Source organism: Megascapheus bottae, chromosome 3, assembly GCF_031878675.1.
Source record: "Megascapheus bottae isolate mThoBot1 chromosome 3, mThoBot2.hap1, whole genome shotgun sequence".
Taxonomy (NCBI): domain Eukaryota; kingdom Metazoa; phylum Chordata; class Mammalia; order Rodentia; family Geomyidae; genus Megascapheus; species Megascapheus bottae.
Genome location: NC_143511.1, coordinates 13,469,278 through 13,492,194, shown reverse-complemented (window position 1 = coordinate 13,492,194; position 22,917 = coordinate 13,469,278). Strand labels below are relative to the sequence as shown.

The window sequence follows — 22,917 nt, the reverse complement described above, 5'->3', positions numbered from 1 at the left end:
GACCCTTCAAGGCTATCAACATCCCCTCCACTGCTCACCCTGCTACTCTACTGCTTTCTACCCACACTGCCTGACTTGGAGCTCTTCACCCCACAGGCTTCAGTGTGCTGGTTGTTCTTAGCTGGTTTGCCATGGCTCTTCCAGCGTCACTTAGTTAGAAACTTAGTAGTTTCTTAAATCACATCTCCCCATAGACTAGTAAGGTCTTTAAACAAAGGGCCTTTTCTCTGAAGCATTCCCTCCATCCAGTAGGATTAATAAACACACAACATAGTAGGATTCTAGCATGAAGCTTGCAGCTTGCTTGAGTCAACCTGTGTGGGTGCAAGCTGGAGCATGGGTTGGACCCCATTGAAGATGTATCTATAGTTTGTTTTTACTTAAGCAAGTGTGTTGCTGGGCACTGGTGGCTCACGCCTATAATCCTTGCTTCTCAGGAGGGTTGAAAGCAAGCCCAGGCAGGAAAGTCCGAGAGAGACTTATCTCCAATTAACCATCAGAAAACTGGAAGTGGCAGAGTGGTAGCCTTGAGCTGAAGAGCTCTGGGACAGCATCTAGGTCCAGAGTTAGAAAATGCATATTCACTCCTTTCAAAGAATGCTGAATGCATGGAGGCAGTGGGCATCCTGGCACTGGCACACAGTTCATCCCTGCTACTACAGTCTCCACCACTCACAAGGCCACAGTAGCCAGCGTGTTCCCTTTGCTCATGTAGTGAACATCTTGTAATGCCTGGTAAAGTGCCCTTCGTATGGACCCCCAGTTCTCTGGACATCTGTGACTGAAGTTTCTGTCTTCCTCTCCCTAAAAATCTCTGAGCTTCTTGTGGGCAGGAACTGTCTCATGCATGGTATCTTGGGTGCCCAACATTGATGGTTATGTTTGTTGGGTAGCTCTGTGCAGCAGACTTCCCTGTGCTTCAACAAGAATTTTCACCCACCCCTCAACCTTCATTCTAGGTTATATATTGAATATTTTGCAATTTAACAAAGCAGTTTATGTGCACAATGCATCTTGATTTGTGTCACCACATCAACATCTTCACACCTCCCTCTTTGACCGACCCCCTCCCTTATTTCTGAATTCTGTAATGTATACAATGAATTCTTACCTGCATTCTCCACCCCTTCATTCTTCTACTCCATTCCTCCTGGCCCCATCCACCCCTCTTGCTAGTACCCATTTCCTGGTACTTATTTTGATGGGCTTTGACTTAAAATCTACATAATTGCTAATGTGTGATTTCTTTTTTTTCTAAGATACTGGGATTTGAACTTGAAGCCAGCAGCTCTTGCTCAGCTTGCTCATAGTGCTGGAACACTTGGCTATTTGCTGGTTGTTTTGGAGATGGAATTAGCCTAATGACAGCAACTCTGAGTCCTTTCTTCCACTGCGGGCCCTGTCTCCCCTTGAGACTCCTGTGGTGCTGGTGGTGGCTACAGTGAGATTGGGAAAACAAAAGGAACAACAAAAAACACCACTATTAATTTCAGGTCTTTGTTTTCTTCTCAGACTCAAGACATTGCCCCCAACCCGGATGACCCGGAAGACTTCCCTGCTTTGGCCTGAGCCCTTTCCCTGGTAACGTGGAGCAGCACTGGTGTACCTATGAAGAGACTTTGCTTGCGGTGGGGAAGAGAGTCAAACTCTAAGAACAATAGATGTTGCTTTTCGCGTGTCGTGTGAATTCATTGCACTTCTTTGCTCTGAGGGGTGGAGGGTGGTAAGGTCTCTTCAGGTATTGCAGAGCAACCCCCAGGGAAGTTCAGGGACAGTGTCAGAATATGTACATAGAGATTATAATGAATCTTCCACCGAAGTGTGTGGAGTAAGCTAAGCTGTAAAATATCTTGAGACTACTTAGTAGAAAGCTGTATAGGTAAGTCCTTTAGTATTACAGGAAATAGAACTTGAACTATCCATTTAAAGCAGTCACAGCCTAGCTTTCACAGATTGTTCACTTGTAAATTCCTGTTTTCATTCAGCCAGTACTTCTGAATGGCTGTCATACAGGCAGTGATCACCACGCTGTGACAAAGTAGACATCTTGATTTTTAATGGTGATTTAAACTACCTCGTAGTTTGTGTGTGCACACACACTTAGTATATACATGCATATTTAGAGTGGTTTTTAGGATGTGTATTAAGTATGATTTAAAAATTATGTCATTCACCAAATGAAAAGGTTTCCTACCAGAAATGTATCCTTTTATCCCTAAAACTAGTCACAATTCAACAGCTGAATATTTATAGAACACCTGTGTGCATGAGCCAGGGTTCACCCCAGTTCCAGTGCTGCTCTTCTGTCTTCAGTGGGAAGTTTGGCTTACTCACTCTGGTTCCCATCCCTGGGATCCAGGGCCGTGCTCTCCCTGTGTCTTATCCCCCTCCTCCACACAGAGGCAGCTGTGACACTGGTGAATGCCTCATTGTGCTCCTATTAGCCTGTCACACTAGGATCCTACACTGTGGACTGAGGCCTGAGCTTTCCTACTTTGCTGCATTGTCTAAGGTGGCTCTGGAAAATGGAACCTAAGAGCTAATAAAGGTTGGTATTCCCTCCAAACTTTGTGTATAGAAAACTGAATTCTTTTGATCATGCAAGCAGCAGAAAGGACATATGACCTTGTTAATGAATCCTGAGACTTGTCACAGTCATGGATATTTGCCTTGCACGGCTGTCTGCCGTGGGTGCCTAGTTATGAAATGAGTGAATGCTAAAGGCATATACCTACTTGCTCTTTTCCCTTTCCCCAGGAGTCATCACTGTGAGCTGATGTGGTATGAAGGCTAGGCCACTTACTCAGGCTGGATCAGCTTCACATTAAGTCAATCTACCTTACTCTTGGGCTTTGAAGAATGGCCAAAACAAGATGACTTTTAAGACAACTTCCTTTCATATTGTGATCTTAAAAAGTCTATAGCCTAACACCAGGCATCAGTGGCTCACACCTGTAGTTGTTGCTACTCAGGAGACTGAGGATCAGAGCCAGCCAGGGCAAGAAAGTCTGTGAGACCCTCACCTCCAATAAATCAAAACATCCGAAGTGGAGCTGTGGCTCAGTATAGAGTGCTGTAGCCTATGTTTGCCCAGCCTGATGAGGCGCTTTCTGTAATGAAGTTTGTTCATTGGATGATGTGGACAAAGATTCTGTTTTTATGGCTTTTCTAGATTGTGCCTACAACTTGAGTTCCCCAATAAAGACAAGAGCAGAAGCAAAGGGCTGAGGAAGCCTTTTGTGTTGGAGCTTGTATACATGGCAGGACTTTCTACATCCAAGTTTGCTGCTGGTCCTTTTCAGTGAATAAGGCACAGTCATGCCGTGTCATGACTGAAAATCAAGCAGATGAAGTCCACAGCAGAAAACTAGTCTGTAAGGCCCCAGTGATCTCCCAGTAAATAGGGCTGAGGCCAGTTGGAATTTTTAGGCAGGCTATCAGCCTATTACCTGATTCTGAGCTGATCCCTGCCAAGCTGCAAGTGCAGACAGTAATAGCTGTCCCTTGCAAGAAGGCTGACATGCTGCTCTGACTGGATGAGAACCTGCACCATAACCAGGAGGCCCAGACCAGGAAGCCTCATGCAGAAGGTGTGTCTGCCTGCTAGACAGGCAGACTGACTAGCCTGTGAGTGGCTAGTCAGATGGTTTGAACACTTGGCCCAGTTGCTTTGTTAAATAATCTACAGCCAGTACCCCCTTTGTATGGTATTGGTTGGGCGTCCTTTGAAGTTCAAATCGTGTTGGTTCCTACTACCTTGGGTCATCTAGAGACTGCAGGCCGTGGTGGATCATGGTCATTTCACATGTACAGTCAGAGCTGTTCCTCCAGTACTACCCCAGCCATGTCACCAAGTCCAAGGAAGCGGCTGACTCATGTCTGTACCCTCTTCCTACTGCTGCAGGCCTGTCCTTCACCCAGCCTGCCACCTCTACATACATTGATTCATTTGGAGAAAAAAAACTTGGCCCTTGCTCCTGCTGTGTCTTTGGTTTGGCTAGGATTGTGACTTCCCCAGTTCAGCTCTGCATCCCCCACCCCCGCTGACATGGCGGGGGTGGGGGATGCTCAGGGTGCTTCAAACAACGCAGATGGGCCTTGGTATGAGCCTGGGTGGGTCCCGAGGTGGCCTGTGTTTATGTGAATGCAAAGGCTGGAGGTACAGACGAAAGGCAGAACTTCGTTGTAATCACTGCCTGTATCAAACCATTTCCTTCCAAAGCCTGTCCTCAAAGAGGAACTAGCATCAGAACTCCTGAAACCACAGCAGCAGTGTCTCAGGCCCTTAAGCAGCACTCCACCCCAGACTGGACACCCATCTTTGAAAGATAAGCTGTTGCCTCCCTGTCCCTGCATCAGAGATAAGCATGCCTTAGGTGCTTATGAACACTATTCTGTTACCACTGTGTCAGCCCAAGGTCAGAAAGAAACCAATGGAGGTACAGGTTCCTTCTCCACGTGCCCCTCAGCAGTACATAGGGAAACACTATATACCATGTGCTTGTCTCAGCCACTCAGAGGGTCGTGGTGGCACTTGGCAGCCCACCCTTGTGTTCTCTACACAAGGAAGCAGGTGTGCTGGGTTAACCTCAGTGCAGGGAGAGGTAACAAAACTGGAAAGCCCCAAGATGTTAGATCCCAGATTATCAGTGAGGAGGGGCAGGTGGGAAAGGGGGACAGAGACAGGCCTGGCAGGTGACCTTAGGCTAAAGAGGCTATTGCTCTTGCTGCCTCTGTCCTGGCCATTCCCACTACTCCAGGAAAACTTCGCCAACACCAGATTCCCCATGACATGACAGAAATTTCCCCGACCAAACCACAGCAGCTTGGGCACCTGGTGATACTGCAGGCAAAGCAGACGCTGCGGGGTGAGCAGCTCAATCAACTGAGCAAGAATGCTCAGTGCACAGAACCATTTGTAATGTCTGAAAGAGAAGACAGGTATCAGTTTGTGCATAAATCCCCCCACTGGGGGGTTCTGAGAGTTCTCAAACATGGGAGGCAAGGAAAATCTTGAGAACTGTCATCCCGCTAAAAGAACCAAGGGCCCTTGTGTATCCATACTGCATCCTGCCAAGCCCCTTGACCTGCATCCACTTCACTGTCAGGTGCTCCCTGAAGCAGGGTGGTACATAGCCTGCACAGCTGTGCTGGTGTCTTATTGGAACGGTGCCACTGGGCTTCCATCAGCAACAGTGAGGAAAACTACTCGTAGAAAGTCTTTTTTTTTTCCTTTTGGGTTAGTCCTGGGGCTTGAACTCTGGGCCTGACTGTTGTCCCTGAATTCTTCAGCTCAAGGCTAGTGCTCTACCATGTTGATCCATAGCACCAGTTCTGGTTTTCTGGTAGTTAATTGGCCACAAGAGTCTCATGGACTTTTGTGCCCAGGCTGGCTTTGAACTGTGATCCTCAGATCTCAGCCTCCTGAATAACTAGGATTACAGATCTGAGCCCAGCTTAAAGTCCTAAATTCTTGATCACTCAAATTTATCACATGAAATGGGCCTAGGAAGGATGGGGACGTTCTGATTATTAGAAAACATACAGCTTCGAAATAGTCAAGGAATTCCCACAGGGCAAAGGGGGCCTTGGGATACCTAGTGAACATTTCTGTCACACACACACACACAATTTCCTTCACCTGGCATACATGTAAAGAGCACCTGGGGAAGGGGGGATCCAGCCAGTGAGGCCACAGGTGGGTGAGTCATGCCTCTTCAGAAGTGGTGAATAACTTGATCTGGGGAGTGGAGGGGCACTAGGCTAAGGAGGAGAATCCTAGCAATAGCCCTAATGGATGTGAAGTGGAACTCTTCCAGAGAGGCCTTCAGCTTGGCACCTTCATCTTAACCATGCCAAGGCCACCTCAAGAAAGAACCTGAGCTGAAATCCTAACGCCCAGTAAAAAATGAGGCAGAAACATTTGCTGAGGGGCTAAGGCCAGTCCAAGGAAATACTTAAATTACATGTGGAGAGGATTTCCGATGGGGAGTACAGCGCTGAGCATTCAGGAGAGACTTATTCCACAGGTCTAGGCCCTGCGGATCCCGAGCCAGAGCAAAAGCCGGTCTAGAAAGGTTACAGCCCGAGACAGCCAACCATCACTGAAAAAGGGAAACAGCAGTTACATTACCACCACTGGTATCACTTTGGGGAGCTTTTGTGCCAGGGCAGGGGACAGGTTCAGCTGTACATGGGCCGAGAGCACAAGCACTCAGAAAAGCATGACAGCCATGAGCCAGCTCCACTTCCACTTTAGTCCCTCCACTGCTGCCAGAGGACATAAGACTCCTCTCTTCCAGAAGCAGGGACAATAGACATTGGCTGGAGCCTCTGGGGCCTCTGGTCTCCTGATTACTTACAAGCCCCACTACCAGCCAGAGCTGTACTCTCTCTAAGCACAATCTTTCTGTCAGCAGGCACCTGGGGCTGTGGAGCAGCTGTGGGCATGCTTTCCAGCGGCAAGTGTCAGGGGTGCGGCAGGCCATCCAGCAGCTAAGAGCATGACTGTGAGTAGGTGTGGGGTACCAGCTACGTCAGACGGGCTGCATTCTCTGGAGAGTCCCATCTAAGGAATTGTCCTGTCTGAAGAGTTACCTTGTTAAACACACCTAAGATGGGAAGAAACAGTGGATTTCCTTCCAATCAAACCACACCTCCATGCTTTTCCTTCTCAAAGTGTGTTTAAAAACATGTTTGGACTAGGGGCTGGTGGCTCATGTCCGTAATCCTAGCTACTCAGCAGGCTGAGATCGAAAAGATTATAGTTCAAAGACAGCCAGGCAAGAAAGTCCTTGAGACTTCATCTCCAATTAACCACCAAAAAGCTGGAAGTGGAGCGGTAGGCTCAAGTGCTAGAGTGCTAGCCTTGAGAAAAAAAGGAAACAGGGACAGCACCAAAACCCTGAGTTCAAGTCCTAAGACTGGTACATGCATGCACACCCTACCCACGTTCGTTCATTCTGAATCAGAGGCCACAGTGAGCAACTGGGAAACACAGGCGGCTGGGCCTGGTCCTGGACAGGGGCTTCCTTACCTGGAGACTTCAGTGTGTTGAGAGCACCAGTCATCCAGGCACATGTTAGAGCCATGCAGACTTGCTGGCAAAGAGATGAGACATAGTTAGACACAAGTTCAACAGGTGAGCTACAGGAGTGGTATGGAAACACCTGCTCATCCACAGGGGACCAGTGTCTAGGGGACAGGGAGCATGGGGGACTGTACATTGTCATGGTACTGGTGGAAAGCATTACAGCCATGTTTTTATTCTTTACTGAATATGCTGTGAAGTGATTAAGTGACTAACCAATATTAACTGACTGAACTGCCACACACCTTGTAATAGAGATACTGCCACCTCCATTTGGAAGAAAATAGGTATAGGGATCCAAATCAAACAGTTAAACAGCAGATAGAGCCAAGATTTGGTCCCAAACAGTGCAGGCCCCTCAATCTACTATGAACAATCCTATCAACTGTGCTTTGATGCAGCGCGCGTGCATGCGCACACGTGCGCGCGCACACACACACACACCAAAAAAAAAAATACTCTAAATTTTTATACATCTTTCACCCAGAAATTCTTACATCAGGATTTGTACTAAGAAAATAACCAGCACTGCCCAGGAAAAAACTTTTTCCATCTGGGCTTGCTATCTCGAGGAACAGATGGGAGCATGTAGGTTATGACGAACCGTTGATCCCCATCAACAGCCCCTCAGCCTGCCCTCATACTTAAGAGACTCACCTTTAGTGGAAGGATTTCCCATCTTTGAATCAAAATGTTACCTCTAAATGCTTACACCATCACAAGTTGCACCCTCATGTTTCTAAAGTATCAGATCCAGGAGGACTAAAATTTGGTATAAAACCTATCTAAATATGCAACGAAATAATTTATGGAAACTTATGTGCCCCCCTCACTATATACTATCTCACTTAATTCTCAATTCTCTAAAATAGGAATCCTGTTCTCATTCACTAATAGATCAGCAGGGACTAGCAAATTATCCACATGGCAATGGGCAGTGTGGCTCCAGACGGTAGTCAGCAGGACTAGAGAGCCAGGAGCATGAGCAGCATGCATCCACATTGCACAGCTTTGGTAGACATAGGCCCTTCATTGAAAACTAGATACCAGTTGGCTTCCTATGAAAGTAGCCCTTCCCAGAACTCATGAACTTCACTGAACCTTGGCCTGGGCAGAGTTGCTGACTCGGTGTTCAGTATGTATGTATATCACTCAGCACAGCCTCAGGAACTTCCCATAGGGAAGTGTGGGAACAGGAGACCGCAGCACAAACCCACTTACTGATTACTGTGATGTTGGAACTGCAGCATCCAGAGTGGTGAGGGAATTTTCTGTGTAAGCAACCCCAGCCTGTGGGATTTTGTTACAATGGGCCTTAACAACCAATATAGAAGGGCAACATTTTGCTTCATGTTTTAACCACTGCCCACCATAACTCATAATACTCCATAAGTGAATACAGTAAACAAAAAAACTGTTGAATATTTTTAATTACATGATTATAATTATGCAATTTCCACTACTCAGTACTTTGTATAAAACTAGTTACACAAGATTTTCAAATGCGACAATACATACCAAACTACACATCTATGCAAAGTATACAAGGCATTATGAAGCTTTTATCTTAAAAATACCTTCAGGAAAATAAACATTCAACCAGTTCTTTCAGCTTTAAAAATATGATTAGAAATATACATTTTAATTAAAAAAATCAAGACAATGATTGATCAAATACTGATTAATCAGTAACATTTTAAAACTTCTAATAATCTGTACATGAGTGCACATTAGATAAAAGCCTGCAAGTTATTAATATAAAACTGCAGTACTCTGCTCCAATGAATGTCTGCTAACTGTTAATTCTACTGGGTAATTAAGAGGTAATTTTCTACACAGTACAGGTGAGTTGTCCATTCTTGGAACCACATCTGCAGTACGTCCACTTAGCCTCATGGGGAATCCTCCAATCCAGGGGAAATGGAAATGCAGTAGCTAGCCTCACCTGAGGCATTTCAGTAGAAAATAATCATGAAAAAATTACAATGCATTTTTAAGGTTGGTTTTGATGAGTTGCTTTCCAAAATGGAATCCCAAGTTTCAGAATATTATACGAATAGGACTATCAGTAAATGAGTACACTGCTTGTCATGGCCGGGAATCCAAGCCAAATGGAAGGCTCCGGGAACTCCTCACACAAGTGCCCAGAGGAGCGGCAGGTTCACAAGCCCAGATCATTCCACTGGAGCAAGTGCACTGGTCTCATGAGAGCACTTGGGAAGACTCACCTCTACGATCTGTCTGGACCCATGTCAAGAGGTAGAAACCACCCCTGGGAAGGGGTAGGAGGGTGTGGGGCCAGCAGGAGGGGACTAGGCTGAGGGCATCAAGTCTAGAACTGAAGAATTCTGCAGACAGGTAGAGCAGCATGTGGCTGGGAAGCAGCCACAGTGGACAGGTAAGGCTACCTTGAATGAGGCACTGCTCATCACCTCTACTTCCCGGCTGGCAGGAGAGATCCAGCCACATCTACATTTCCAGGAGCCCAGTTCCTTTGGTTATTCCCTGACCTTTGCTGATCTGAGATCTCAGAAAACTCCATAGGCACCTATAAATATTCACCTCTTAATTTTAACTCCACTGGGAACAGCAAAACTATGACTCTCATTAAAAGAACCTCTCCATCTGATATGCAACAGGGTCTTCTGTAACAAGTACTTGAAATTAAAATCCTGATTCTGGGTGTTATGTTGGTTTCAGATCAAGGGCAAGGGTCCCCTCTTATTCACAGCTCAAAGAACTTTCCATCAGTCAGACCATAGACTTTCTAACTCTCCAGGAAGTTCATCACTGTTGCTATACAATCCATCCCAAGCTTTGTCCTAGTCACCTGGATATTCAAATAGTGTGTCTTCACTGAGCCACAAGTTTCCTATGGCTAATTTCGGTGAGCTAGTTAAACTAGGGATATAGGAACCACAGTGATAGCAATTTTAGGCGGAAACTTGAATGGCCAACATATAAAAAGGCAATTTATGAATTTTTATTTTTTCAATACAAAAAAACAACAACAAAAAACACTGTGCTTAATTACCACTGAAGCCCAAGCTGTACTCCTGATGAAGACCCCAGGTGGCTTACTCTCAGGAAGGACGGACCTCAACAGGACCCAGGTGGGGAGCCCACAAGGCCAGCAAGACTGTGAGGTTAGTGTGGTCCTCCACCTACCTTTGCAAGTGTTTAGGGGAAGAAGAGTTGCCCTGAGAATTAAGTATTGTATGCACGGGCATACTGTGCTGTTTCTCAGCACAGTCAATGGAATGTTCCTCCTCCCACTGAGAACACATGCCTATTCACTTCCAGAATAGAACCACCACTGTTTTCTAGTTCCCACTGTTTAAACGTGGGCCCTCCCACTCCCATCCTGCCAGAGGGAGAAAGAGCTGCCCCTGGTGGCTAGTCCTCCTCCATTCCTGCTGAATATCAGCCAGTTCTCAACTCCAAGGGCGGATACGGGGGAGCCACTGTCTTTCTATTAGTTACTATCTACACTAACCAATGTTAACCTATTTATCCCAACTGTGAGAAAGGCAGCTTTTCTTCAGTGGAATTACCTGCTCTGATACATTCATCTGTCTTAGGATGGCTGTCTTAGAATATTGCAAACCCTCCAGCCTCTAAACAAGGACAGACAAAAACTGGTTACCAGTAAGTAAAGCCATTACTTCTTATTATGGAAGTAATGAGAATGACTGCCAAATCTTCTTTCATTACAGGTCCTGTTTCATTTTTGTTATTTTTATGTCACAGCCTCTGCTGTGTCCTAGGAGGGGTGAAGGCACTCTGCACAGAGTTGTATTTCCTAGCCAAAGGTGACAACTCGTTTGCTTCACGTACAGCCGAAATTCGGAAGAACGGAAGATTATGATTGTGTGAATGGCCATAGGTTGATTGGGAGGTGGGGGCTGGTGGGGGGAGGAAGTATACCAGCTTCTCCTTCAGAGTCTTATAAAGCTTCCATCACTATTCTCTAGCAAATTGGGGGTGATCCAAGTATCTCTTGGTATTTCAACATGCAACATGGTTGAAGTGATTTTTCACAGGTTCTTGTCAATAAAGCACTCTTTGGTGGAAGACAAACAGCTTGGGTACGTTACAGAATGACCATGACAACAATAGTACAGAGTCAATAAGTACAAATAAACCAAATAGTATCCCATTAACAGAATACTGCTTTAGCAGAACTGGCTTCATCTTTACGAATCTCCACAAAGGGGTCACAGGGAGAAAATAAATATGTAAGGACCCTTCATCAGATGGAGCATTCATCTGGAAGCCAGCAGCGAATGTGATTGCCTTCACAGAAACACATGCACCACGCGGACTGGACAGCCCTCTGGTTGGCAGAGGGCTGGGATATTTACACCTGAGACTACGTACATGTACAACAGCATCCTTCTTGTTCAACTTGACAGTTCTAAAAAAGAAGGAAAAGCCCTTCCAGTCGTCCGATGGCGCCCAAGACTCTTGAGTGACAAACTCCAAAGACATTCCCTCTTCAGTGCATTACTTCTTAGGTGGGAAGCAACTAAGGCTTTTGCAATTTAGTTTTGTGCTATATCCTGTTGAAGTTTTCTGCTACTAATCTTCCTTCACTTCTGGTCTCACTGGTTTTAACTTAACGCAACACTGTTTTAGTCCTTGAAATGGATGGACTGAGGAGGAAAAAAAAAATTTACCATGAAGGTTTTTAAGTATCCCAGAGGTAGTTATAAAAGACAAGGAAGGCAACATAATAAAAAATATTGACATGCTAAAATATTTTTTTTATCATTTTTAATGACAAATACTCGAGAAGACAATACAATACCAACCATAAAGACACACACAGGAGAGAAAGGCAGAGCAGAAAAAGGTTCAGTTCTGCAAATAAAATAAAATAAAGAAACCAACAAAATAAAAAAATAAATAAACGAAGATGGAGGGCAAGGGCGCAGAGAGTGAAAGTACCATAACGCCACCAGAGGCATTTGTTGCACAGTGCTCCTCCTCCTTCTCTCCCTCTGAGGAGCCAGGCTGTGGGGAAAGTGGGAAGAACCAAAAGAGAGAAAGAAGGATTACTGGACGATTCCAAAAAGACAGAATCTGGTCATAGAAAAAGCTCTGGTGTCTCAAGTAGTATCCAGCTCCGTCAGGCCCCTCCTTCCTAGGTGCACTGTGGTCTACCTATGAGGGCCCTACATAAGCAGGCACATCCAAGGATCCTGTTCTTCAAGCCATCCATCAACCCTGATTCCTACTCCATCTTCCTCCTTTCCTTCCTTCCCCAAAGGGTTCTACTACACATTTGTTTCAATAGCAACTTTTCTGAGAGAGAGAAAAACAAAATCAAAAGAGAGAAAAATCACTTCCAATCTGGAGGTGACCCCTCACTCGGAAGATGTTGAAATGATCATTTGGTTTTAGGGACCCCAACAAAGTATAGAGTAAGAAGGTTCCATCAGCTCATGAAGCTAAGTGGGAAAATATCTGGAATTTCAAAGGGACATTAATACTTTTAAAGATCAGAGGAAACCAGCATTTAACAGAAGAATGGGAGACCACATCCTGGACTCCTACATTGATGTGCTTTTGGAGATAATGACAGAACAGAAAGAAAGCCCAGCAGCCATGGAACACATACCAAGATCTGAGACCCTGGGGTGAGAGACAATGGAGGTGACTTTCATAAAGTCAGAAGTAAATGGAGCCATTTCTAAGGAAGGAATCATGAAAACATTGATGATTTTGGAGGTTTAAAAAAAAAACCTTTGAGTATCCACCTTCTTCCCAGCCCTCCCCACACCCCCTAGAAAAAGCTGTGGTTGTTGGTTGCACTGGCAGCAGGAGCACATCGATTCCCAAAGACACCACTTGGAATAAAAAAAAAATCACATCCACACGACAGATTTCTTAGAAAATGGGATGAAGTAACGAAAATGAAATACAAAAGCTTCCAGAAACACGCGCTCAGAACATCTGTATAAAGACAAAACCGAGGTGAATGTTAGCACACGAGGTGACTGAGGGGTGTGATGATAGTTTCAAGACTTGATCTGAAAGTGCTCTTCAGAGTTTTATTGGAGGACATTAAAATTTTATTTAGCCAAATCATTTACTAGATGTATTAATATTCTTGCTACTGTTTTTGTTTTAGATAGGGTTTTGTAGATAGGGTCTCAAACGAGCAGCCTTTCTGCCTCTTCCACTCCAGTGTCCAGATTGCAAGAATGCCCATCACACCAGGCTAGATTTACTCATTCTTAAAAGAAACACTAGCCAGGCATCGGTGGCTCATGCCTGTAATCCTAGCTACTCAGGAAGCTGAGATCTGAGATTGGGGGTTCAAAGCCAAGTCTGTAAGACTCTTAGCTTCTTCCATTAAGCAGCTAAAGTTGGATGTGGGGCGGTGGCTCTAGTAGAGGGCTAGCCTTGAGAAAAGAGCTCAAGGATAGCACCCAGCCTTTGAGTTTAATCCCCAGGAATGGCACAGAAAGAAGAAAGACAGAAAAAAAAATACAGACAGACAGACATTAACATGGATTTGTGACTCTAATAGAAAGTTTGAGTTGTAAAAGTCCATGAATTTCCCTTTTGAACTTGAGAAAAGGATGGACAAAGAGTTACAATGTCATCAGCTTGTACTCTGCCCTCTCCACTTCAATCCAGGCCACATACTCCACTATGAGTCTGAAGTGCCAAGTGCTGCATAAGTTAGGTTCAAAGAGATACACGAAGGCAGTATCTTTTGCTGTAAGACACATGGCAGTTCTTTCCTAAACAACTACTTAAGACCTTAGTAATGCTTTTTAGTGAGTTTGGGTTAAAATTCTCCAAAGATGAGGAGTCTCCCAGTAAACTGTCAAAAATAAAAGGAGCCAATTCAGTGCAAAAGGAAGTTAGTGGGGTTTCCACCTTAAGACGCCTTGAAGAACACACAAGGGTGTGGGAATGCAGTTAAGTTCCTACACATCAGAGACGGCCATGAGTGAGAATGCAGACCTGCAAGAGAGAAAACCTCCCACCCAGAGGTCCCTGCAGCAGGGAACCTGGCACCCCGAAGGTCCACTGACAGGAAAGGTGTCTGCTGGTTAGTGTTTTACTTTTGGACAGCTGTTTGTAAAGATAAGATTTCAACTCAGTACTTCAGAATTTCTCATACTATTTTCTCCTAAATCAGATTATGCACCCATATGTTAATTCCTTCATTATACTCCAACCAAACATGAATAATATGAAGTAAGGTAAGAACTATAGACCTGCAGTCTGGCTGTCTCCCATTCTCATTATTTCCTAGAAGCAGATGGGAAGGGGAGCACACTATATATAATCCCACCTGTCGTCTGCTAGGTATCACTTATAATGATGCAAAACAAGCCAACATTCTCAAAGCCAAAAAGAGAGGAGGGAGGTTAGGTGAGTTGTGAAACCCATTGAGCTCTCTCTGTATTACTTCTTGGCTCTTAGGTCATCTCTGAAAGCCCCTTTGATCTCTTTGGTTTTTAGTATCATTCCAACTTCTTGGAAACCACTTTGAGCCCATCTGCCAATCAGCTCAGCTTATTCAGCCCAAAATCAACTTCAGAACTCTCCAAGCATTCTCTGTAGGCCCTCAGGAATTGCCCACTGCAATAAAGAACCACTTCTCCAGAGAAACATAACTGGAGCACATGTGCGTGACATAAAAGTCATCGGATCTACACAGAGATGGATGCACAGCTACCCCACCTCAAATAAGTGTACAACTCAGTGAGCTTGTTCAGGGCTCTTGGACTATTCCTCTGTAATGATTCAAAAGGCAAAAAGGCACAATTAAAAGAGTAAGAGATGATAAAGTGTAAAAATACTCCATTTCCTGCCATTTACTATAGAAAAGTTAGAAAAAGAAAAAAAAATTCATTAACTGTCCTACCACCCACAAGTAAAAATGGTAATGTTATGGTAAATTTATTATGTCTGTAAATAGTATATAGCTATACTTTTTTTTCTTCCTTTTTTTGTGGCGGGGGGAGGATTCTGGTACTGGGGCTAAAACTCAGGGTCTAGGTTCCTTAGCTTTTTCACTTGTCTGGCATTCTACCCTTTGGGCCTCACCTCACCTGCACTTGTGGCTTTTACTGATTAATTTCTTACCTGGGCTGGCTTCCAGGTACGATCCTCAGATCTCAGCCTGCTGAATAACTAAGATTACAGGCTTGAGCCATTGGTGTTCAGCTAGCTATACATTTCTAATATACATAGTGGACAATTACATCAGAGTACTACCTCAAGATTTTTATAAGTGGATTTCTTTACTTATTGCTTCAGAGGCATTTGTCTAAGCTATTAAATTCTGAGGTAGGGGCTAGAGAAACTCAATAGTAGAGTGCTTGCCTTGCAAGCAAGACCTTAGGATCAATCTCCAACATTGCTGGCTGCTTATCAAAAACATTAGTATGATTTAACCATCTTTAGTTCACTTCCTATAGTTTGAGGTTAAAAGTAACCTTGTGCTATTATATTACAGTGTATCTAAATCTCTCTTCCTTTATACACCTCTTTAGTTTTCTTGTCAAGTGAAATCATGAAGTAAAACAAACAAAAAGCCTCAAGGGGCTGGGAGCATAACCTAGTGGTAGAACGCTCACCTAGCACGCACAAAGCCCTGAGTTTTGATTCTTTGGTACCACATACACAGAAAAGGCTGCACTGTGGCTCCAGTGGCAGAACACTAGCCTTGAGCAAGTGTTCAAGGACAGTGCCCTGGCCCTGAGTTCAAGCCCCAGGATTGGGGAAAAAAAAGTATAGATATTGGGTGTATTTCTAATTAAATATTAAAATTATAAATCAATGCAGACAATTCTCAAATGCTAACACTGAGGCACCATATACTGCTATCACCAGTGACTAATAAAATTTTACCAAAGAATCAGCAATGAAGTACAAGAATAAAACGGAGCCTTCTAATGCCAAGTGCTGCTCTCAGGTCATGGGGAACTCCAGGGTCACACTGAGTTCTCATGGTTACTAATGTCTTCCCCAGAGACCAAGTCAACACTGACAGTAAGGACTGTGAATCCAACCCTCCAACATGCAGAGAAATGGGGAAAAAAAGAAATGCTGTGGAGAAGACTGTAAAATCTGGTTCTAGCTCCAGGGCATATATGGTCTATTAAAAGGGATCCATTTCATCACTACCACAAAACCAGTCTTCCTTAAGTTGCCAAAACTAGGCGTGGAGGCTTGAACAGGGAGAGCAAGGTGTTCACCTTCCGCTTCTGAGACAACAGTGTGGTGTTTACTCTTCCCCTAAGAGGGAGCTGCTTTCTAAATACCTCTTCTAGTTCATGATAAATGAGCCATCCCAAGACAAATGTGAGCCATTGGTTTCGTCTCCGGACTGTCCATTTTCTCACCCCTGCCTGTACTTTATGGAAGGGACAGGTGATGTTCCAAAGATTAGAGTAGCAGTAGTTTGGGAGAGGACTGTGGCAGAAGACAACAAGTGGTTAGATCAAGAAGGGTCTCTAAACCGACCAGCTAGCACATTTTCATCAGTGTGTTTTATTTGCAGCTAATTCTCCAGCAGTTATGCTCTAGCTGCTATATGGATGGCAGTATTTCTTTCATGTCCTGAAAGAGGGCTTTGGAAATATTTCATTGAAAAAAGTTCTCAACTTTTCCCTATCACAATCCAGAGAACACATTTTCAACGTTAAGAATTTCCTCCGAACAACAAAATAATATAAAAGCCTTCATTCAAATGATCCATATTCTCATAGGTGAACAGGTCAAACACATTTGATTAGTTATTTCCATCACAGGGAATCTACTTCCTTCTGCCTTCAAAGAAATTCAACCGAAAACTGGTTCCTGGAACATTTCAGAAGAACAGGATTCTTTTCTCACCTTTTAAAACTGCTTTTCCTCGAAGCAGATCTGGTGGATCTTTTAGTAATGCCTGCACTGCCAGAAATGTTAGGTTCAGATGTTTTACAGCTCTGAACACTGGACTGAAGAATTACTCTGAAAACAGTCGGAAAAAATGAGATTATATTCACTGAAACAATCTGGAAATACTTGAAAGATGAAGGCATTTTGGCACTTAAGCTACCAAACTGCTTTTGTAAATCCATAGGATTTCCCATAACCATATGTAAAAACCAAAACAAACCTCCCAAACCCTAAAATATATTTTTATACCAAGCCTTTGAAGCATTTCAACTCCCTCTGAAGATAACCAGGGTGTTTTGCTTTGGGAAAACAAATAGCAACTAAATAAATAAGCAACTCCCAAACCAAAGAAATCCATCAGTCAAACACATCTGTAAAAAGAAACTTGAGATTTGTAGTCATGTTTTCAAGCAATAGGAATATAAACTTAGGAAAGAGCTACATAAATAAACCATTGGTCAGAGAGCAATGTAAAAATGCTAAGTAAATAATAATTTTGCGTAACATATACACTGAAGCCAAAATTCATTTTGTCTAGACAGTATTTACTAATTCTCTAAGTACCTTAACAATGAATGTAAATTCAGCTGAACATTGTAAAATCTTCCTTTGACAGCTGATTATCAGGAGGCAAATTCATGAATCAGAAAGAAGAGATAAATGACACAGGGAACACCAGGTTCAGAAGTAGAAGTTTTTGTTTTTACCTCATTCAATTGTCACTGGGAAAAGTTACAAAGCATCCAAAGATTTGATATGATTTTCAGTAAGTCATTGCTGAAAAACTGAATGGTACATATGTTGATAGATATGTCAAGCTTCCCAATCTGAAAAGCATTCAGAAGAGCCTCTTACAACCTGTAAGACTGTCAACTCATGAGGATCCAAAAGAAGCCATTACATTAATAAGCAATCCTGCTTCAAAAGCCTGTGTCACTACCATGGCAGTTAATACCAAGCTCTTGTAGTAAAACTCCTGTGGTGACAGGATTATTCATGGGACATTTAGTAAAAGGCCAAACAGCTCATCACTCAGAGAAGCAGTGTGTTTCCTGGGCCCCAGCAGTCTGAAGCTAAGTCACAGCCTGGGCCATCGGGCTAAAGGCAAAGTGGCAACAGGAACTGCTGTACCTTCAGGCCCCACAAGACCTACCCTCAGATACTTGCAGGGATTCTAATCCTGGATAAATTAGTCAGGATTTGTTCCTGCACTTCTTACAAAGCCTGGTCACTTGAAATACTGAATGTTCTTAAAAATACAAACTGTGTGCAGATGCGGTCATCATAGGACTCAAGAAGTGGACTGACTGCTCCTAAGAATGAGCGTTAGTAAACTACTCTTCTAAAAAGACCATTTCTAAACAGAACACATAATAGCTATACATAGTCATGAGACACAATGAGACATTTTAATACACGTGTAGTGTGTAACCATCGTATGAGGGTAACCACATGATCTGTCACTTCAGATATGTTATCATTTCTTTGTACAGGAAATATTCAAAATGCTCTTTTCTTAGTTGAAATAATCAATTGTCCACCACAGTTACCCTACAGTAGGTGAAAGGACATAAAGTTATTCCTCCTATCTCGTTTCTAAAAAGTCCCTATACAAAGTAAGAAGGTAGTTCTTATTTATAATACATATTGAATCTAGAATTTTGCAGAGAGAAAAACCAAAGCAATCCGAGATGATCCCATGGCTCATTTTGAAGCCCTGGCCCAGTACACAAGTTGGCTACCCCTCAGCCACTCCCTCTCAACTGCCAATACTAGGGTCCTGAAATACTACACCTACTTTTTCACTGATGCCCCAAAATGTGGATAACTTCCATGCTTCAAAATCATTTATAGGAGAAAAAAGAAGAATTAATATATTGCCTCTTTAGGAAATCTGATTCCTCGTTTCTTAAATTCTACTGAAGCGTTTAAACTCTATTCAAAATAAGAAATTACTGCTCAATCAAGGTAGATTTCCTCAGACAAGAAGTCTATTTTACATTTTTCTTCTATAAAGTTGGTGTAATAAAATACAATTAGCTAATTATTTCTGTAAGACTTTGAAACTCAGATAAGGACAGACATTTAGGATTTAATCACACCAGGAACACTCCAGTAATGTGTACTAGTAAAGGAGCAATCATCGTATTTTGGGTTATGTAGCAGTAGAGTGGGAAAAACCCCAGCAGTTAGGATATTATCACTGATAGCCCAGAAGTAACGCCTGACTAGGTAAGGGAAGCTGGCAAGAGTGAAGTGTTTCCCTGCTATGAGGAACTTGGAGACTCACTGCCTTCCACCTTCTAAATGAGGCCAATCACATACGGTTTTTCCCAACCATATTCAGGATATGTTCTTTTTCCAGTCTTTGTTTACAGGATTCCTCTGTCCCTGTTTTCTTGCTAGATACCCTACTGACTGTTCTCTCTGCAGAGTCTCTGAAGCCCCAGCACTCTCAGATTTGAGAACTACAATGCCTCAAAGGTCTGTATCTACAACATAAGGCACATAGGAAAACAAGAGTGAAAAGCCCCATATCTCTCCTAACAAATCACTAATGTGACCAAAATGTCCATTTCTAAGAAAATCATCCATGAGGATAACTATGCACTATTTCATAAGTGCCACTGATCTAGACCTTTCAGAATGATGACCTCGATAATGGTCAGAGGACCCACTATGCTCCCACCAATGCCTGCGGTGCTAGACACAGGAAAGTAAAGTACAATACTGGTCTGAGGGTCCAAGGCTACCAGCAAAGGGACCCCCTCCCATGCCAAGAGATGAACAAGCAGGATGGAGCAGTGAGTACCTACAAATAAAGACTCTTGGTAGAGAAGTCACTGGAAGATTATTCCTATTAACACTGTTGTAACTGAAGAAAGCATTTTGCTACTATACATCCCAAATAGGCAGGCTAAATTGAATGCTTAGGTTGTATACTGCAATGGCAAACATCAATTATAAGAGATTATCTAAAAGACAACACAGAAAAAGAAGTAGCCTGGTTGAGACATTTTTAAACAGACTGTGGAGAACACATGGCTATTAGTAACAACTCCACTCATTCAAAATATCTCTGCCACACAGAACTATCTACATAGTTCATGGTGCTTTAGTCTTATTAATAAGAGGAAAACAAAAACACTTTAAACGTCTATTAGAAATATATATGTGCAGATATATGGCCATCAGGTTGTCTGAATAAGATAATCAAATAAATGTCAAAAATAAAAATGTGCTAAGCAGGTTTTCTTCAATTTTGAAGAGTGGCTTCAGCTCCATTTTTTTTCTTAACCTTTCTTAGCCATATGAAAACACTCAATGAAACCACAAAGTACCCGAGTTGGTTGCAAAGGAATTCTATTTTGGAAGAGATCCTAGAAAGAACTTCCTTGTTCTTTTGTGATTTCCAAGTCCAAGTTAGGAAGAGAAAAGACATTTTTGAAATATGAGTGGAAGGAAAATAAAGAATGCAGTCCAGGCTTAAGAGGGTGGTGGAGCACAGCAGAGCCAGGAGAGGGAGGATCTAAACCCCAATGTTCCACACAGAAGCCTCTGTTCCACACATTCCTCTGCAAAGAGAAGTGTCTTCACAAAGGCAGGGAAGGGTGTGGGCAGCTCGTTTCAAGGATGAAAGACCTCAAGGGAACACAAACTTGTCTGTGGCTACCTAATAAAGACATGCTGCTTATCTTGGGAAAAAGAGAGTAGAGCCCAGAGCCTTCAAGCAAAATCTCTCAAATACAAACAAACAAAGCACACTTCTCTGCTTCCCTATTATCATCTAAGGTCAAGGTTTCAAACAGTGGGGTAGGGAAGGGTAGGGAAAAGAAGGGAAGGGTAGGGAAGAGAAGGGAAAGGAAGGGGACAGTTCGGCTTATTAAAGATGGAAGAGCTGTTGTACAATGACAGAGACCAGGACCCAGCCTTCACCAACCTCAAAAGGCTGCAAAACCCAAATTGTGTTTTGCTGGGCTGTTGAGGACATACTGAAGGTAGGGGAACCACCTCAATTATTCCAAAGTAACTAAACATTTTTTTTAATGAGAAAGAGAACTCTCTATTTTAATGTCTTAACTTATACGGGTAGGTAGAACTTAGAAACAAGGCATGTTATTTTTAACATCCCTGCTATAAAATCAACAGCAAGGCCTTCCCTCCCTGCCTCCACCCCATTCATTGACAAGATTCAGACAAAGAATCTCTGAAAACAGTCAAATCAAAGCCAGGAGAGCCGAAAGAGAAAAAACATACATCATGGAAGACCACACTAGACACCAGAAGCAAGTGACAGTAGAAAAATGGAATGGGACACTTACACAGCAGCTATCTGTCAAAGGTCCTGATGGCTAGTGTGCTCTGAAACCATCGAGACAGAATAGCAGGATGGGAAGAATGTAGTCACACACAATCCACCAGATGACAACACTACACAGTGCAGAGGTCAGCACAGCTAGGGGACATCTGGAAAGGGGTGAAGGGGAAAGAACAGATGTTCATATTGGGTTGCCAAAATAAGTAACATAATAAATACATAAAGACATCTGTGAATTTCACATCCTAAAATACCCCAGAATACCTGGGATGCAAAAGGGAAACAAAGATACAGTTTCCAATTTCTGTTAAAAAAAAAAAGAACGCTATCTTCAGTTTTAACAGATTGGATATATAGAAATAATAGGTTACAGGCAAGCCAGATGCTGGCGACTCATACCTGCAATCCTGGCTACTGGGGAGGCTGGTATCAGGAAGATTAGTGGAGACCAGCCCAGGCATACATAGAGACACCCTCTCAACCGATGGCTGGATGCAGTGATATGCTTCTGTCATCCCAGCTACTTGGAAGGCTGAGATTCAAAGTATGATGGTTCCAGGCCAGCCTAGGCCAAAATTAAAAAATTAAAACAAAACGAGACTCCACTCAGTTGAAGAATCTGGTGTGGTAGTGAGTACTTACATCATCTATGACTAAAAGCTAAAGTAGGCAGATTGTGTAGTCTGGGTGTGGCCCCATGTAAAAAGCCAAGAGCCTTTCTGAAAATAAGTAGTGCAAAAAAAAATTTAAGGACTAGAGGCATGACACAAGTGATAGAATACCTGTTAATTGATAGGTCCTATGTTTAAATGCCAGTAATAAAAAAATGAAAAGGCAATCTCTGGTTGAATTGAATCTCTACATCACATTAAATGAATTCACAGTACTGAAATTGGTATAGCAAAATGTATAAATTACACACACACACACACACACACACACAACAAAACTAAAAATAAATTAAATCACTATGGGAAATGGGAAAAAATGGAAGGAGACAAAGCCCAATAGAAATTGAGCTTCACAATGATATCACAACCATAGCTCCTAAACCACCAAGAGTTCATATACACTTTTGGCTACATGGATATTGTAGAGCATATAAGTGTACCTAACCCGGGGCAATACATCTCGCTAATACAATCACATTACATATTTTCCTCATGTAATCCAAGGTAATGTTTAGCTCAATACTTTTCTTTTTTTGTGTGCTGGGCTTGAACTCAGGACCGGGTACTGTCTCCACTTCAGTTTGCTCAAGGCTAGTGATCTACCACCCCTACCATAGCAAAACTTCCAACTTTTAGGTAGCTAATTGGAAGTGAAAATCTCACAGCCTTTCCTTCCTGGACTGGCTTCGACCATGATCCTCAGATATCCAGTCTCCAGTGTAGCTAGGATTACAGGTGTGAGCCACTAGTTTCCAGCAAACTCTGTTTCTTGATCCCAGGTCTGGGGTTCTACCAGAAAGAAAGGACATCTCCTCATACGGGGACAGACAATAGCTCCTTCCACACATAGCATTTCCAAATTGTTACTGTGATCCATGTGCAATCTGATTCAAAGGCTCTCCTGAGTAATTGTTATATGTCAGGTA

The 22,917-nt window shown here is 43.1% G+C and overlaps 2 protein-coding genes across 17 annotated transcripts in view; one reads left to right on the top strand and one right to left on the bottom strand.

Moving 5' to 3' along the window:
- Positions 1–1,687, top strand: part of Habp4 (hyaluronan binding protein 4) — a 35,250-nt gene extending 33,563 nt beyond the window's left edge. Inside the window, exon 8 of the mRNA XM_090329568.1 lies at positions 1,513–1,687. Coding sequence (XP_090185694.1) covers positions 1,513–1,569 — 57 coding nt within the window. The 3' untranslated portion in view covers positions 1,570–1,687. The remainder of the gene's footprint in view (positions 1–1,512) is intronic.
- The window catches only part of Cdc14b (cell division cycle 14B), a 108,865-nt gene continuing 87,072 nt past the window's right edge, over positions 1,125–22,917 (bottom strand). For 3 of the 16 annotated variants that reach the window (XM_090329564.1, XM_090329552.1, XM_090329555.1), the window contains 2 exons: positions 7,037–7,096; positions 1,125–1,436 (listed from right to left, as the gene is read on the bottom strand). In XM_090329564.1, coding sequence (XP_090185690.1) covers positions 1,232–1,436; positions 7,037–7,096 — 265 coding nt within the window. In that variant the 3' untranslated portion in view covers positions 1,125–1,231. Of the gene's footprint in view, positions 1,437–5,922; positions 6,105–7,036; positions 7,101–8,466; positions 11,746–12,040; positions 12,107–16,957; positions 17,075–21,324; positions 21,470–22,917 lie in introns of those variants that run through there. The other 13 variants (XM_090329559.1, XM_090329567.1, XM_090329554.1 and 10 more) reach the window with 11 other exon arrangements.